The following is an 18,126-nucleotide window of genomic DNA, read 5'->3' on the forward strand; positions in this document are numbered from 1 at the left end:
TCGTTTTTGTCAACTTTGATTCGCTGTGGTGGGGAAAACTCGCTGCCTTTCATGGTACTTGTATAACTTGGACACTGGCCACTTTCAACAAATAGATGTCTCTTTATTGAAGCCTCCCTTCCCCTTTCACTTTATTACAGCTACTGACTAATGAACTTGTGAGATACAATTTAGATTCAATTTTGGTTGCAAATACTTTAAATGTTGAATTACTTTTGATGATTTAATCCAAGAAAGGGGGTTAATCTTTAGATTTAATAATAAAAATGCTGGGCAAATGTGGTGTATGTGCATGGTGTGAATATTATTGTTATATTTTATCATTATTGACACCATATACATACACCATACATATAACTATTAATTATTGGGTGAACAACTCCAGCCTGTAAAGATTCATTTGATCTGTTGTCTCAATTTTACTTGGAAATGAAGGAAAAGAGTGAATTTCACTTCAAGATCTAAAAGTTGTTAATGTAAAAATTCTTAATAGATAAAAAGAATTTAGGCTAAAGTACAAGTGTGAAAAATAAAGAAGGAATGGAGAAATAGCAAATAGAGGCATGATTTGCTTGCTATTGCTTCTGTGGCCGTTGTTTGCATTCCATTGCTGATTAAAAGCGCTGCTGTTGGGTGTGCAGACAAAGCAGCTGAGTTCAGGGGTGATTATGAAGCAAACTTTCCCATAAGGATTTTTTGATAGCTGGATGCATAAGGGTTATGAGATTGAGAAACATAACTGCAGATTTTCAGTGGGGTTGGTCTTGTTTTATTCCTTCATGACAATGGAGACAATCATTTGGAGTCTTCCTCAGCTGTTTTCTCTGGATTAATTTGACTGCATCATGGAGGATGGAAAAACAAGCTGAGGGTTAGCTGTTTGGTTAAATCAAGCATGTGAGATGATTTGGAATGGTTATGCACTGCAGAAAGCCAACTTCACCATTTGATGCTGGTTATCTTGCATAGGTGGTATGAAGTAACACATCGGTCCTTAAGAAAGGAATCACTTTGTTAGTGGTTTGTCTGATGATTAACTGCACTTCCCAGGGGTGGCCCTTCATGGGCAGTGAGTATGGTCTTGCTGAACATGCCTTCTGTGCCCTGGTACTTGTCTGGGTTTGTCTGCTGTCTCTTTAAAAGAGAAACAGCAGCAGCATCACTGAGTATTAATGTTAAAAGTTTTAAGAATAGTAGAGACTCCAGTGGGAACAAGAAGACAGTTAAAGTACCTATAACGTGCTGGCTTGCCTGGCATATTTAAAATATGTTCTTTATTTCTAACTTACTTTCATCCTTGCCCTGAGTTGTGGTGCAGGCTTTACAAGCACAAAGCACTTCGAGCTAAAAAAGAGTAAGATTAGATCAGCCTGTATGGTCTACTAAAACTTGTATGTGTCCATTTCAAGAGCAATATTTAAGAAATACCTCTTTAATTACAATTTTAAAAAGATTTTTCTACAAATAATGTCTGTGCTGCAAAGGGTTTGTAAGCACTAAGTGTACAAAGGCAGCACGTGCTTAGACAGTGCAGGGGCAAAAAGCTCTTGGTAGTTTTCTTTGGGACTCTGATCTTAACCACACCCCTAAATAACCAAGTTTGGTTTTGCTGATGTACAACGTAGCAATGAGCCTGTGTGGATAAAATAGAGGAGAATAATTATCTGTCCCCTGCAGAAGCTGTAATTCTGCTCTGGTGAGATGCCCCTATTACAGGAGATGTGATGATGTCACTACTGGTGTTAAGGGGTTGGGAATGAAGAGACTCGCAGATGCCAGAGCTCCCTTTAAAGGACAGGAGGCTTAATGTTAACTGTGGGAAGCATAATATTGGTGGTTAAGTTTGAAGACCTTCCCAAACAACAGCAGAGGGGCTGTGCAGTGCTGTGTTTAGATGGTTCCAGAGTCTTTTGAGACACCTTTTGGTATGCAGATCTTTAATACTTTCAAAACTCTTGACGCTGTTGGTTTTTACTAGTGTCAGGCTTCCAACTTTGGTTATCTGCAAGTACATCTGGCTGACCACACCCTCTCATTCATGCTGTGATGTTGTGTGTGTTGATGTTGTAGAATGAGTCTGCAGATTTTAAATTCAGAAAATGGAGAGAACGGAGGAAACATCAGCGATGACCTGATGGCGGAGGACTCGGACTTCTTCTTCCCACTGCCGGAGCCTACAGGCAGACCTTCCATTCTGCGCCTGTCCCAGAAAGAAAACTTGCCACCAAAAAGCGTGGCAAAAGCTATGAAGGTAAACTTGTGCTTTAGCATGGGCTACATTCTTTTGCCTTCTATATGCTACTGACTGCGTATGCTGTTTGGAGCTTGAAAATACTGTGGTGTTCATGTTCTTCCTTTCTTAAAGGTGACCTTTCAGACTCCTCTAAGAGATCCTCAGACACGAAAAATCTTAAGCCCTGCTGTGATGGACAAACTGGATTCTACTTTCACTCTTGAGGACTGCAGTGAAGCCTTGGATGATCTTTTATCTGTACCCATCAATACTGAGTAAGTAGTGTATTTACTGCTAGCAGCATTAGCCCTGTGGGACGTTCAATTTAATCTTTCCTCATTATAAACCTGCATAATTAAGATGTATTTTTAATAACAAGATGCAAACTGCACAAAAGCACTAAAACTGATGCTGACTTTTCACCAACTCTTTCAAAGACAAAGTTTTCTTAAAAGTAATGATGTGTATCATGGTTTTAATATTGATTACTAGACTGTTTTTAACTCCTCAGTAACAGGTGTACATAGAAATGACTTATGGATAAATAGTTTAAGAGAAAAGAAGCACATTAAGCAGAGAATACAAAACTGTTTCCCATGGTAAAGTTTTCATGTGAGACTACAACTATTCTGAAAGCTAAAGCCTTGAAGTTTCTTCTCTTGTAAATTAAATACAGATTTTTCTCTTTAGATTTTCTCCTTAAGATACATCTTCTGAAGGGTTAGCTTGAATTCACACCTTGACTTAATGAGTATTAAGATTAAAGAAAATCTAGCAGCACAAAGTGTATATAACAAGAAGCCCAAGTACAAACAAGTTTGTGTGGCTTTGTAGTCTAGCAGCTTGGGTCTCAAAAGTGGCTCATGGTAGATGTCTTGAGAAGAGCATAACATCTGTAGTGTGCTAATTTGGGGTTTTGGAACCCTCCTTTACTAGAAATATTGTTATAATGGTACAATAAAATGTTGCTATTTAGTAGGTCTCAAAGCAGACTTTTTTAAACTGAGCTTTAAAACTTGTATGGACATCTGACATCTGTAATTCCTGGTGGCAAGAAGTCTCACATCCTAGCTTTGTCTTCTTCTAGAAAATACATACTTTTACAACTCCCTGTTTTCATTTCACCCATATTCTTGGTTTTGGGATGGGGAGAAGGAGGAAGATATGAATTATTAAGTCTTCTTTAAGTATAGATTTGCTTCAACAGTTAACTTGTGTGCATACTGTTGCCTAGGAAGTACTTCTGAGCTGGCCTTCACTGTTTTTAAAGTAATTAACTTCATTTGTGCCCCAGACTCACAGTCATAAACAAAGATCTAGTCCATATAAGGCTCAAGTGAGGTTAAAGGGCTGGCATCGGGTTGGTTTTAGCTAGTTTGAAGCAGGTGTCTCACTTGGGCTGGCATTTATTAGGTTAAACGCGGGAGGAGAGTGGGAGGGGCCTGAGGAGTTGAACAAGCCTGAGGCTGAACTATTGCAGAGGAGAGGCACTCAGACCGGTGAGAAGGGCTGCCAGGACTCTTATCTCCTGCCTTTGCTTTCGGGTTTATCAGCTGTGTTTGTAGTGAGTGACTTTTAATCTGTCTTCTGTTTTAAGGCTGATATGGATGGCACATAAAAATAATAACTTGAGGAAGGGACAAAACAATGGGAGGAAATCCTGTTTCAGGAAGTAATGGCTTAACTCTCTGTGGTCTGAGGCTGTGCCTCCAAAGTTGAGTAGAGTTTGGGGAAATTAAGTGAAGAGCAAGAACTTGTAGAATATCCAGCAGTGCTGAGTACACAAACTTTAACCTGTTACTTCTGCTGGAGAATCTTACCTTTCTCTTACTGGGCAAGTATTTTCTTGTATACTGTTTTGCTTTTCAGCTTTCATGTTGTGGAGTGTTCAGAGTTCTGATGTCCAGGTTCTGTTTGGTGTGTAGGCCCTCACAGATTTAATGCTTGTGCATACTTTTGGGGGGGAAATATTTACTGGAATAGCCAAAGTAATGACTAGCACTGGGAGAACTGAGTCATGACTGAGTTTGGTCCCTGACTTGTGAGTCTGTCATGACTCGTAGATGAATCTGCATGAAGATGTGCTGCTAGTTGTGCCTGTGTTTGAGCTGTGTTAATACCTCCTAAGCAATGCATAGATCACTGTAGTGAAATGGAAATGTCTGTGTGCTGTAGTGCATAGAGCAGTCTTCAGTGCTGGCTGGTATACAGTAATGTACCTGTGGAGGGCAGATACCTTCAGAATTCTGGCTTGTCTCAACAATTGATCTTCCTGTAGCTCATATGTACCAGAGCTCATAACTTCTGACTGTTTAGGTGGCTACTAAAATCTTGCTGTTTGGATATTCTTTTGCTGTCAGTTGCCTTATGTCAGAAAAACTCTGTTGCTCCAAGCATCCAAAGCTACTTGTGCAAATAGCTTTCTAAAGATGACTTTGTCTAAAAAATACTGACAGCATTTGTGATCTGATTATTTTTAAATACAGCACATGTCAACAAAAGGCTGGAGCTGAAGCAAATAATACAGTGATAAATACACAAATGCCAGAGAAGGTCAGTGCAACTCCTTACCCAGATGATGAGATGCCAGTGAAGAGTCGAGGTTCCTACAGTCTTGATTTTGATAACTTAGATGACATCAATCCCTTTCAAAGTTCAGTGCAGCTGCAGCATTCTCCTGGAAATCTGCAAAAGCTTCCTGTAAAAGCATCCAGCAGCCCTGAGAAAAACACTGAAAGAAGTAAGGATTCTCTTCTGGATGATACAGCTGCTTTTGCTTCAACCACAGGGAGTACAGAGTGCACAAGTGAAGAGAAGACTTTCTCCTCTGAAAATGAGTCTGTATTGAGCAAGCTGGAGTCTAACAAGTGCAAGCTGACCCCTGAGAAGGCAGTCAGCGACTCTGGGCAGGATGTGCAGTCTGCTTCCACAGATGGGAGCCAAACTGATAATTCAGTGGGATTAGCAGAACCACCTATACCTCATGTACAGTTGTCTGACAACGTGGGTCCCAGTAGTTCTGATTTAATGAATTCTTCAAAAACTGGGGAAGTTAAGCTTCAGAGTGCTTCAGTAGCAGAAAAAGCCTCTCCAGGAGAATCAAAGCCTACAGAAAAGCTGATTGTCCCCAGAAGGGAACCCGGAGAAAAGCCTGATGTCACCAAGGCTGGACCAGTAAAACTGGAATTTGACTTTGATAATACCACTGCTAGAAAGCCACCTCCTAAGAAACTAGGTAAAAGACCTGGAATTAAGCCACCTTCCAAGAAAACTCCTGTTACCAAAACAAAACCAGAGAATACTGAAGCACAAACTGAAAGTCATGTGGAAGATGAAATCCCTCTTCCCAAAGCATCTTATAAGTTTGACTGGGACAAACTTGATGATCCGAACTTTAATCCATTTGGAGGAGGCTCAAAAATTTCCACCTCACCCAAGTGTTCTAAGCCTAGCCCTCAGAAGGCTGACCTGCAAGAGGAGCAAGGTAGTTCATCAGGAAGGGAGCCTCTTCCAGTGGAGCTGAGTAACAGCCCAAGTACCTGTGAAACTCTTGAGAAAAGAGAACCCAAGAGTCTGTAAGTAAACCTGTAGCTGAATGTGGAAGTACCTTGAACTTCTGTGAAGAAGACAGTTTAGATAGCATCTCTAACTAGTTGATTCCTGCCTCCTTGATTTCCTCCTTCCAAGGCTGTCTGAGTCTGTAACCTTTTAACATGACAGTAGTTGTGGCTGTTCAGACCCTAACAGTGGCTGAGCACCACATGCTGCTTGCTCAATCCTGGGGGAGAAACAGAACAGGGTTCAGATAAGGACAGTTTACTGACAAAATCATCATGAAAGGGGAACAACAACAGCCAATGGCAAGTCTCACACCCAGTGTTAAGAGTGCTGCACTCAGACTGTTCTGGAGGCACCCAGAAGTGCCCCTCCTCAACCAGCCCCCCTCTGTGAGGGAGTGATGTCAGGTGTATGGAAAACAGCCCAGCTAACTTGGCTCACCTGTGCTGGCTGCTTGGGGAGGGGAACTCTGGCCTGGCTGCAACCAGGACACTTGTAGCAGCAAAGATCTCACTGGTGACACCATCCTCAGATGACTAGCTTTGGCAGAGGAGGTGCTGTTTCTTCCTTGCTTGTTCTTGGTATCTGAATGCTCTCCAGTAAAAAGGCCAGGTTTTTGGTACTACTACTACAATGTCAGCAGTGCTGTAGGCAGGCAGGTGCTTCCCAGAACTAGACTGGCACAAGGTGTTCATATGACAGAAATGTTTGCTTTCTTGCTGCCTGGCTAATGTAATCAGCAACTGTTTACCAAGCTGAAAAGTTAAGTTGTGCTGTCAGCAGTAACTAAAAATACTGGATTTCTCTAATGAAGTTCTGTGCTTTACACCACTAATCACTGTATTACTTTGGAAAGAGTAGCAGGCTGCTTGTAATTCTGTACTTAAACAAAAAACCCTATCTTCCATTTGTTAAGCCCTTTCTAACATTAAAGTAAGAGAACAGGAATAAGTGATACTGCAGGGACTTTCTGCTTCCCAGATAACATGCCTTCTGATGGAGGGAGAGCATTCTGTCATCTGAGTTGTCACCAGGCAAGACAATGGATTTACATCCCCACCCAGCTTAAAGCTTCCTGTAATGTGGCAGTAGAAAGTCTCAAGCTCAGTGATTCAAAATGTCTGGCAAATGGAATTGAGAACTGGCTGTGTGACTTTATTTTCTCTCTTTAGGGACATCGTCAAGCAGAGTGTGATAGACGAGCCAGGAGTTCAAGCAGAGACTGAACTTCCAGGAGAGATAGCCATGGTAAGGTGCAGGGAAAAGAGCCAGTTCTTACAGATTTCCCTGACTTATCCTTGTCAAACCCATGTTTGGTGTTTTGTCTTAAGAAGTGGTGTTTTTATGCCTCTCCAGCAGCTCCAGAATGAATATCAACTGTGCAGACTTGTCCTTTGAAGGTAACATCAGAGGCAGCCAAATTGGTACCTTGGTATTCAGTAGCTTTTTTGATCAGCAGTCACATACAAGGACAAACATAAGGGTGTGGACTAAAAAAGCGACTCCTTTATTATAAATTGTACTCAGTGTTGGCAGTTGAGTTTCTGTGCCTATGAAATTAGTTTATTATGCTGGCTGCCCACCTAGTTTGACAAACCAATTTGACCATTGTGATTTTTCATTGCATGGGAATAATTATTTTAACACCAAGGATTGTGTTGTTCTCCTCAGAAGCTGCAAGTAAGCCCATGTGAAATGTCTCCAGCTAATGTCTCCTCTGAAGATAATTTCTTTTCTATTGACAATGGAGAAAAGTCAGTCTCTGCAGAAGAAGTTACACCTAGTTCCCACAGAACTGAAATAACAGCAGATGAGCAGTCAGCAGATGCAGAACCTGAAGAGCTCTTCAGACCATCATCAGAAGGTAAAGGCATTTCTTTAATAATATCTTTGCAATCTATTCTACAATAACCTCTGTGTGTGTATTTTTCTACTTCAGTTTTGGCATTGATTTTAGTTTTTGTCTCACATTTTGCTCTTCTGAAAGGACAGTAAAACCTAGAAGGACCAGCAAGCCTGGGAAATGTACCTAAGTGAATTTCTAACTTTCTCTGGATTAAGCTAAACTCAAAGCTGGCTATTGGCATTCAGCTGCCTGGAAGGATGAAATGTAGGATGGCGCAGAAACAACCTCTTCAGAGTTTCCAGTGGCAGCTTTCTGTGCTGAAAATACGCTTCCTTAAAAAGATCACTTCTGGTGTTAATTATTAATCTCTCAATTGAGAGCACTAGAGCTGTGCAGCTGCCTGTGTTTGAGCCTTGTAGGTTACAGTGGCCAGAGCACTACTTGAATACTGATTTCATACGGCAGTGTGTAAGGGTTTCTGCTCTGCATACCTGTCTTGACAGCTTGTTATGTAGCTGTGACCTAACCACCTGGAAGGGTTATCCTTCTAGAACACTGTGTGGAAGGATGAGCAGATGATTTGGCTGCAGTGCAGTCTGTCACTTAATACTTTGGAATTACTGTATTGAGAGATGGATGGAGCTTTGTTGCTCAAATCTGAGCAGCATGCTAATTCTAACAATGGATTGCTAAGCTACACTGTTAGGGGACAGGGAAACTAGAGGCCATGAGGTGGGACTGGAAATTTGTTATACCTGTACCTATTTGTTTCTGTCTGTAAGAAAATATGACAACGCTGCACCTTCAAGGTATCACTTTCTGCTTTTCCAGTTCTAGGAATGGGCATAGACTATCTGGAACAGTTTGGGAGTTCATCTGTAAGTATGACACTGAAATGGTTTGTTTCCTTCCCTGATGGAGAGAGGAAAGGAAAATGAAACCTTGAGCCTTAAATGTTGTTATGAAATAACCTCACTTTGAACTTGAGCATGGAAATGCAGGCTCAGTTCCAAAGGGATGCCTTGGTGGGGGTGGAAAGAAATGTGAGTTCTAAGCAAATCTGCTAAGGATTTGGGGTCTTATGGTTTCAGTTTGGAAAGGTGCTGTGTTTCTTTAACAGTGGTGAAACTGTGATGGATGTTGTTTTACCTGTGGCTGCCAAAACTTCAAGAACAGAATGCTTTCCAAGTGCAGGGCCATTGTTCTGAAAATATTTAAGTTCTTTTGTTCCATGGGCAGTTTCAGGAAATCTGTTTCTAAATTGGCCACATCATGTTCCAGTAGTTCAGCTTAGTTCTTCTTTCTCCTACTGTGGTCCAGAGCAGGAGTGGCTGTGAATGTAGAGTGAATACACTGAACTGAAATTGGGTTTTTGGTCAAGTCCTTTGTGTTGCAAGCAAAGAGGGAATGACATACACTACTTACCTTTTGGCTTACAACACTATCTTCCCCTTTCAGTGTCTTCTCCTGGTGTGAGTAGTTCATAAATGTTTGCCCTTTTGGCTCTGTGTGAGCAGATTGAGTTCACTTATTACATAAGGACCTAAGTGTGTGGGCATTGAGTTCTCTTATGTAATTTTTCTCCTGAGAACAATGCTTCAGCCACTGAAGAACAGGCTCACCCTCTCTCCAGAGGATTGTTATGTGTATGTGGGGGGGCTGGAAACATGTGTGAAGCTATGAAGCAGCATAGCTGCCAGTTTATGCCTCCTTCCCCTCAGTTCAAAGAGTCTGCCTTGAGGAAGCAGTCGCTGTATTTGAAGTTTGACCCTCTGTTGAGAGACAGTCCAAGAAAACCAGTTTCTGGTACCTCTGAAACAAACATGAATATCATGACAGCTCCACTTCACTCTGGGTAAGTGTTGACTTGGTCTAGGCTGTAGCTCCTAGCTCCACAAAGACAGAGCTTGAATGTAATGGTGTATGTTTGCTCACTTTCAGTCCTGTTGCTGACTTAAGTACGTTGCTTGTGGAAGCTGAAAAGCCTGCAGTGAACATTCAGAATGAAGAAAAACCAAAAGGACTAGATCTTCTGGGAACGTTTACAGCTACTGTAAGGGTGTCCAAAGTGGTATCAAGTTTCATCTTGATGTTTTGGAGAAGGAATTGGCTAGGTTCTGGGTTTAAATACTTAGGCCAATATTAAGTATCACAGAATACTTACTAAACTCATTCTTTAAAAAACGGGTCAGGTGCTGACTTACATAAAACCCGAACTTTTTGATGGACTTCATGTTCTTAAGTAACCAAAGTCTCTCTTTGTGGGAACTGGTGGCATTGTATGTGTTCTAGGAGGATTTGAGCTGGTTTTAAGAATGCTTTAATCAGGTAATTCTTCTCTTTGTGCAGCTGAAGCCATAAAAATAAGAAAATCTTGTTTTCACTGTGTTGCTTGGAGGGAAAGCATTTCTGTGATTCAGCTTCATGCTGTAAAGTCTAAGGCTTAATTTGAATAGCCTTTTATGAACAGATTGGCACCTGAAATGGTCCCTTTCTCACTGATGGGGAACAGCTAGCTGTAACTGGTGGGTAGCAATTTCCTTAATACTTTGATAGCTACACAGATCTAAAAGATACCTGCAAAAAAAGCTGTCCTAACAGAGTTGTGGAAGTATTTTGGTGTTTAAGTAAAATGTTGACTTAACCATCAAATAATCAATGGCATGAAAAAAGGAATATATTGAAGTTCTGCTTTTTCTTCTCCCAGGAAGCACATCCTGCAGTTCCAGACTCCCTAGCAAGTGATGTTCCTTCACTCCCTTTTGATTCTTCCACAAGCACTCCTGTGGATGCTATTATAGATGTGCTAAAATACAGCCAGAAAGACATGGATGCAGCTGTTGAACTGGTGAAGAGAGAGGTATGGTGATCCCTCCAAACAAGACTTTGCATCATTTTGAACATTCCCTTTGTTTAGATTATCTGGTATAGTTCTCTGTGTTTGATAATTTTGTCATACTTGATGTAAGCATCTCATTCTGAACAGCTTGCTGTGTGCTTGAGAGGAGCAGTAGGTATAGAAGGCTTCAGAGCTGATAATTAAGGTAATATGGTAAACTTCACTTAGTCAGATTTTGCCTAGAACTGTTGGTTTTACAAAGCATCCTTTGCCAGGTGGCATGGTTAGGCTTAATATTGGTAATCTTAGTTTAAAACAGAGTATTCAAGCAGGAAATAGCTGTTCTTTCCAGTGGGAGGGAAAGGCTTTGGCTGTAACTTCATGAAAAAAATGTAATGCCAATTCAGTGCACTGATCACTTTTTTGTAGGATGGGAAGGCACAACAGTATGTCCAGGTAATAAAACTGAGATCTGAAGTCCTCTCTGGAGGAGAAAAACATTAGTGGGTGAGGGGAAGAAGTAGCTGGTGGAACTTCAAGCATATTCTGTAACTGTCTAACTACAGAAATTGCTTTTGAATCTACATTTCTATACTGAAGCAGGAAGAGTCATGTAGCTCCTCACTTCAGAAATCCATGTACTTGATTCATTATGGCTTCTGGGTTATGTAACCTTAAAAATACTAAACATAAGAGGAGCAGTTAAGTATAAATGCCTTTAAATCTAATTGTGTCATGTCAAAATGAACTTCAGAAGCAAATGGAGCTTTCAGAATTCCTGATTAGCTACGCTGCAGCCAGTGACACAGAGAGCAAATGAATGTGACTTGTGATTATTTGCTGCTTAAGTTTTTTCTTGCCCTTTAGAGTACAGAGATCCTGGCTTTTCTAGGAGTAATACTTGTTTTCTGTCACTTAGGACACACAGCATACTGTCTAGTACAGGAAAGCAAGTGCAGCTTTGACAGAGGGCAACTGTTAAAGCATTGATCTGAAATTAAGAATTTGTATAATAAGAGCTTATAAATAACTTAAAATTAAAGTAAAGCTTGTAATACCTTAAAATTGGAGCTCTGATCTCCTGTGTTAAAGAACTATGTTAAACATGCAGAGACAGTTGTAGTGAGACAGGTGTGACTGGATGACTAGCCAGCTTTGTGTCACTTTAAAAATGCCTGAAATTACTTTATTATTTAACCTGAAAGGAAGACAGACCAAATTTGAAGATTGCTCTTGTGAAACAGCTTGAGAGTGGGAGGAGCAGAAGCAACCCCTTGTTTTCCTTCTGGATGAATGCAGCACTCTGGGAAAGCATGCTTTTTGGGGGGGGGGGGGGATGGGTCTAGCAAACCATTTCTTTCAGGTTTGCAGAAGAAAGTATACCATGCACTTTTGATGGGAGACTGACAGTAATTGTGTGCTCTCACCTTCTGTTTTGTGTGGTTTGGGGGCTCTGATACTGATAGCTGGCTGCAGTGGAACAGTTCTTAATAAAAACCTCAGGGCAAAATTCAGTTCATGGGGTTTGCAGAAAGCATTTAGCAAAGAGTACTTGCACTGCTTAATACTGTTACTGAGCTCTCCTTTATTTAAGAGTAACCATACCTGTTTCACACCAGCTGAAATAAATTCAGATGTCTTTTAAATTTGCAAATGTGGTAGGGGGAGGATTGTGTGCCAAATACAAATGACTCCAAAGAGCAATTTGATACTGACTGAAACAGCTTTCTGGTGTGTTCTTTCCTGTGCTAAGGTTAGCAGATTTGTGTGACTTCTTTTATCTGCCTTGTAAAGAAAAGGAAAACATAAATCACTTGAGAATATGACTTCCCTCAAGAGCATTACTGGCCAAGGAAGAATCATCTATATATAGGATGAAAAAGAGTAGCCAAAAGATGGACTCAGTTGGCTCTGATTTTTTTTTTGCATTTGAGAGATCAGTAGCTCTGAATGGGAATCATGACTCTGAAATCTAAATATCAATCTAGATCTTATTTGACTCAACTTTTTAATGAAGCACTTGTTAAGCAGCTAGAGCTTATTTTTCTTTGTATCAGGTTATACACATACCTAAGCTGCCTGTTAGACTGTTTTGAGTTCCAAATCTTGTATCTTTCTGTGCAAGAATTAAGGGTTTTACCCCTTCTCTCAAAGGTTCAAGAGAAGCAGTTGGAGATTGAGGAATGGAAAAAGAAGTATGATAAGCTTCATATAGAATACAAGGAAATGGGGTATGAATCTGTCTTTTTTTTAAAATTTTAATTCTACTTGTTTACTCCACCTGCTCTCTCTAACTTATGTTCAACATTTTTTTAATGTTTTTTAGAAAAATAGTTGCTGAGTTTGAAGGTACAATAACCCAAATGATGGGTAAGTTCCATATCTACCCTTCGGCTTGGAAGGGGTGGGACATGTTTAGCCTCAGGTTAAGCTGAAGTTGGTATTCCTTGACTTCTGATGGCTTTAATACTTCGAGTGCTTGCAGGATGAGTGTACAGCTTCAGACAGGGTAGTTAGTATTCATGCAGACATGATAGCCTTGGGTAAGTAATAATGACTTCCTGAATCAGGCATGAACACATCTAACTCTTTCTTACTCTCCAGTGGAATGTGAGCTGTTGGTTTATTATAACTGGTAGATCTGGTTGTCTGTACCTTGTGTTTAACTGGTTATTATATGGCCTTAAGTGATGTCAGTAGCCATTCTTGCTGGACAGATCTGGTCTCTGCCTCAGACAAGCTTGTGACCTCAAAGCTAGGAGGAGATTGAATGAAACTCTTGTTTAGGTACATTCTGCTTCTTCAAAGCTGAAGAGACAGATCTGTGCCTTGCTTAAATTTAAGGACACTGAATATTATGCCATCTTTGTCCTTCTGTAAGTATATGGGAAACATAGCTCCGGTATGCTAACAAAAATCTCTCCTGAATGAGTTTGCTATGCTAGTTTGGCTTGTTATCTCAGTCTCCTCCAAAAGTTCCAGCTGTTGTGTATATTTAATGAAAAATATTTTGGCTTTCCTGCTTCTACCATAGCAGGAATCACAAATGTGATAAACTTGTAGTGTTGTTACTACGTTGCAGGGAGAACCAATGCTTTGGGCAAGTTATGTTATCATCTGTCTGTTGTGGCCTTAGGATTGAAGTAGCATGTAGCAGTCTCTTAGAGAATGTGACTCTTTAGAGAATGTGACTGCTTCCTTAAAAGCAAAAATGCAAAGTCCTTTTTGGAGAAGAGGCTACACTATGAAATATGTTTTTTGCTTAAGAATTGAAGGTGAGGGATTAACTGCTCATATAGTGGAACTAGTGTTATGCTAATGCAGTAACTTCCACAAGTATAACCCTGTTAACTCTCTTTAGAGGATGCTCAGAAGCAGAAGGAGTTTTCAAAGAACGAAATCCAGAGGATGATGGAAGAGAAGCAACAAGTTATTTCAGATCTGGACTTGATGGAGAACTCTTTCTCCGAGCTCTTCAAACGATATGAGAAACAGAAAGGTGTGATAGCTGGGTACTGCAAAGTAAGAGACCATAATGCAAAGGGTATCTTTCCAAGATCAAGGAGACTCAGTGGAGAGGGAATGGTGGATTTCTAGAGCAGACATTAATTACCTAGTATAGGCACTACCTGTGAAACCAGGTGCTAAATTGTTTATTTGAAGATTAAAAAAAATTACTGGTTTGTTGTATTTAGTGAGATCATTATCATACTGAAGCCAGAGTGTCTTCAAACTGAAGAATGAACTGTTTCTTGCTGCCTGTGTATAACTTCTGTTAATCATAGCCACACTCATGGAGCAACTGCTGCATACTTCCCCTACGTCATGTTGAACTGATGCTCAAGATTTACTAATGCAAGTGCAAATCTGGTGTTCTCTAGCACACCCTTACCTTGTGAATTCAGGCATTCATTGTGCAGCCTCTTTAAAAACTGGAGGAATGAAGCTAATGAGAGCACAAGCTATGTTGTCTTTATTGCATGAAACGTATTTAAAAATGCAGTTGGTGCTTAAAGCACCTTCAGATTTTTCCTTCAGTTTATCCTTTCACGTGCCTTATTTACTCAAGCTTAGAGCTAGCCTGTTACAAGGCTCATGATAGTCTAGGTGTGGGAAACATGTCTGTGTTTAGACTTTAGTTCCTGCTTTACTAACACATCAGACTTCCTTCATCTTGTGCCCCTTCTGTTTCTCCACCCTAAATTCAGAAGTGCTTTCCTTAGCAAAGAATTTAAAGCACCACTTGGAGACAGAGTTGCTAAACTCAAGAGCTGGAATTAATTGGTAGGAAGTCTCAGCACTTCTTTCAAACAATTCCAATTTGATATGATAATGAAAAGGTGGTGTAGTGTCTGTGCCTACCTAGGTAACCTTCCTGCTGGTAATGCTGTGTTCATTTACATCAAGTGTCCAAAGCCTGAATCTCTTCATGGAATCTCTCAAGTAGCTGGATTTCTAGGTGTTCTGAAGACAATTGCAAGCTGACAAAACTGGCTTTAAAAAAAGCTGATCAGTGGTTTCAGAGACTTTTCCCCTCTAGCAAAGTTTGTTACTGAATAAACAGAGTACATTGGGAGGGGAATAGGATGAGTAAATATTAGTTTGCACAGTTAATAGTTGGAACTTTAGTCCCTGTGTGACCTCACAGTTGCTCCTGTTACTCTGAGCAAATACTGCTACTTTTGTGTAGTCAAATAGCCCTTCTGTGGAGAGATCCTTCCATCTGCTAGCACATAAAAAGCTAACCAAGTGCTTGTTCTTGGGACAGAATGAAGAACTTCTGAAAAAATGTGTTGAAGATTGCTCGGCCAGAGTTCAAAAGGAGGAGCAGAGATACCAGGCACTGAAGGCACATGCTGAAGAGAAGCTGCAGCAGTAAGTACTGTGTCAACAACTCCGTTTCACAGACCCTGCAAAAGGGGGTTCAGTAGTGCCAAAACTTGGCTTAAAACATTTTCCACTTGGGGATTCATCCACAGTACGAGTGGGGATGATTCTGTGTTGCTGTGCTGTCTGAAGGGTGTGTAAACTCCATCCTGCTTGGTTTCAGAGCCAATGAGGAAATTGCCCAGGTGCGAAGCAAAGCGAAATCCGAGACTGCAGCGCTCCAGGCCAGTCTCCGCAAGGAGCAGATGAGGATCCAGTCTTTGGAGAGGAGCCTGGAACAAAAGGTTAGTCAAAATGCCCTCAGGGGTCTCTAAGCTGGAAACTACCTATTGCTGGAAACTAGGTTGAGAACTGCCTTGTACCAGGGCTAGAAATTGATAGGCAAACTGTGCTGGTTTTGATGGTTACTGCACTGGGAAATAGGCACTGAAACTTGAGGCACAACTCCAATATGTCCAGACTCATTTGTAGGGCCAGTTTGTTTTTTTTTCAGAAGCAAAAGGTTGGTTCACATAGATGGGTCACAGAAGTGATTGACGCAGTCTGTGTCAGGAAGTTAAGTGAACTGCTGAAGGAGGAGACGGTGATCTAAAATGTAAATGTGTTCCCGAGCAGAATCTGGAACTATCTTTGAAAAACAGTCTGGATCAGCTTGTTCATAAATACATGATTTGTAAACAATTAGTATTGATACGGACTTTTTTGTGCTGATTGAGCTCTTTTGGTATTATCATAGAATGGCATGGGTTGGGAGGGACCCCAAGGATCACAGAGCTCCAACCCCTTGCCACAGGCAGGGACACCAACCTCCAGGCCTGGAACTACACAAGGTTGCCCAGGGCAGGGCCCCAGCCAACCTGGCCTTGAACACCCCCAGGGACGGGGCACCCACCCCCTCTCTGGGCAGCCTGTTCCAGCCCCTCACCACTCTCTCTGGAAAAAACTTCCCCCAAATATCCAATTTAAACCTTCCTTCCTTTAGCTTTAATCCACCCCCCTTGTCCTGCCATTGTCTACCCTTTGAACAAGCTGATTCCCCTCCTGTTCCTCTGCTCCCTTCAGGGACTGGAAGGCTGCAATGAGGTCCCCCTGCAGCCTTTTCTCCAGGCTGAACCAGCCCAGCTCCCTCACCCCTCTCTTCCCAGGGCCACACTAATCCTTGCAGTTGATACTGTTTCAAGTTTCAGACTTAGAATTTCAAAGGTGCATCAGTTTCCTGTGTTAGAACCCCTCAGAAGAAAAGCCATTCTGAGGCGTGCTGTAAATGTCATTTTACTGCATCCTGGCTGTATCTGTGCCAATATGGAAGAATCAAAAGTAGATAATACCAACACATTCCTGTTAGGGAAAAATCCTGTTATTGTGTTAGTCTTCAGGGTTATGGCTAAGGTTTGCACAGCTGGGGAAACAGTAGGCCTACTAACTTGAGACATAAGACAAACTGTTTACCATGAGGTTTATTCCTGTTACAAATACAGTAATATTTTATTTTAAGAACAGTTACTAAAATGGTTTGACCATATAAGGAGTTATACAAACTGGAAACTTTCCATATGTCAGGAAAAGTATCAAAGCATGATCCTAGAGATGTCTGTCTGAAGATTAACACCTAAACAGTCATGATCTTACATTTCAGTGTATCTAATGAAGACTTTGAGTCTGGAAAGTCTCATTTCCCTGGATCAATTGGTCTCCATGTATTAAGGAAAAATTTGTAGAAGCAGCAGAGGTAGTGTAGTGGATTGTGGGTCACTTCCTGAGGCTCTTGAGGTTGCTATGTCACCTTTCACAAAGTAAACTGGCCTTTAGTATGAGTCAAAACATACAAAAGTACTTTCTACAACCCCATGTGTTGGCAAATGTGACTTCTTGAGGCTCTGCTCACTTCAGGCATACCTGAAACTCACTAGTTTTTCTCCTGTTTTCAACAGACTAAAGAAAACGACGAACTAACAAAAATCTGTGATGACTTGATCTTGAAGATGGAGAAAATCTGATAGCTTCACTGGCTTGTAAATATGTCCATCTCTGACTCCCTGTCTTGTGTGTTAACTTGCTTTTTAATTATGTATGTGGGGAAAAAATAAAATTTTTGGATTTCCACTTGGGTATTATTGGCTGTAACTCCTGTGGGGATTGTCAGTAAACCATCACTCATGAGTACTGGAGTTCAGTTGGTGTTTCCACCAGGTAAGTGTCTTGAGTAACACACTCACATGTTGCTTAAAAGAAAAACTTGCAATCATCTTGCCCTTGGTCTCTTCCTTGAGCAGGAGCACTGAGGTTCTGTACTCATGACCTGGCTTTGCTGGTGAGCATCAGCTGTGTGTCTATCTTGCAGTTGTTATTGTCTCCTTAAAACAAAACATTCCAGGGTTGTAAGACTGTAATAAAACCAACTCTATTGCAAATGCTAGAAGTAAGCCTGCAAGCTTCAGCAGAGATGCCACCCTGTCAACAGCCATCTATTGTCCCTCTCTTACAGAGACATTTAATGACTGGTGTGAACTGTGAGAGGATTTTCTGAATGTTTGTAGTACACCAAGCAACTGCCAATCTTGGAAGTGAATAAGCAGCAAAATACCTTTATTTGCAAGCAGAATGTGGGGAGCAGTGCTGGGGTGCTGGGATGAGTGGTTAAGTTCTGTAAATAAATAAATTAGAACTTCAGGTTTCTTTTAAAGAAGAGCTGGAATGATTCTGTTTCAGCAGTGAATAGCAGGACAGATTGCTGCTCTTGTCTTCATGCTGCTTCTCATGTTG

The 18,126-nt window shown here is 41.1% G+C and overlaps 1 protein-coding gene across 1 annotated transcript; it reads left to right on the forward strand.

Moving 5' to 3' along the window:
- The first annotated feature begins 1,655 nt into the window (after nucleotides 1-1,655).
- TACC3 (transforming acidic coiled-coil containing protein 3) lies at nucleotides 1,656-17,466 on the forward strand. Its single transcript, XM_084262940.1, has 16 exons — nucleotides 1,656-1,696; nucleotides 2,071-2,251; nucleotides 2,366-2,508; nucleotides 4,720-5,808; nucleotides 6,964-7,039; nucleotides 7,463-7,655; nucleotides 8,469-8,515; nucleotides 9,359-9,492; nucleotides 9,579-9,690; nucleotides 10,345-10,497; nucleotides 12,631-12,707; nucleotides 12,803-12,846; nucleotides 13,838-13,998; nucleotides 15,245-15,351; nucleotides 15,527-15,647; nucleotides 17,295-17,466. The coding sequence occupies exons 2-16, from the start codon at nucleotides 2,072-2,074 to the stop codon at nucleotides 17,358-17,360; spliced, it is 2,703 nt and encodes a 900-aa protein (XP_084119066.1). The 5' UTR covers nucleotides 1,656-1,696; nucleotide 2,071; the 3' UTR covers nucleotides 17,361-17,466.
- Nucleotides 17,467-18,126: the final 660 nt, after the last annotated feature.

The sequence above is a fragment of the Gallinula chloropus genome (genome assembly GCF_964237585.1).
Source record: "Gallinula chloropus genome assembly, chromosome: 4".
NCBI classification, from domain to species: domain Eukaryota; kingdom Metazoa; phylum Chordata; class Aves; order Gruiformes; family Rallidae; genus Gallinula; species Gallinula chloropus.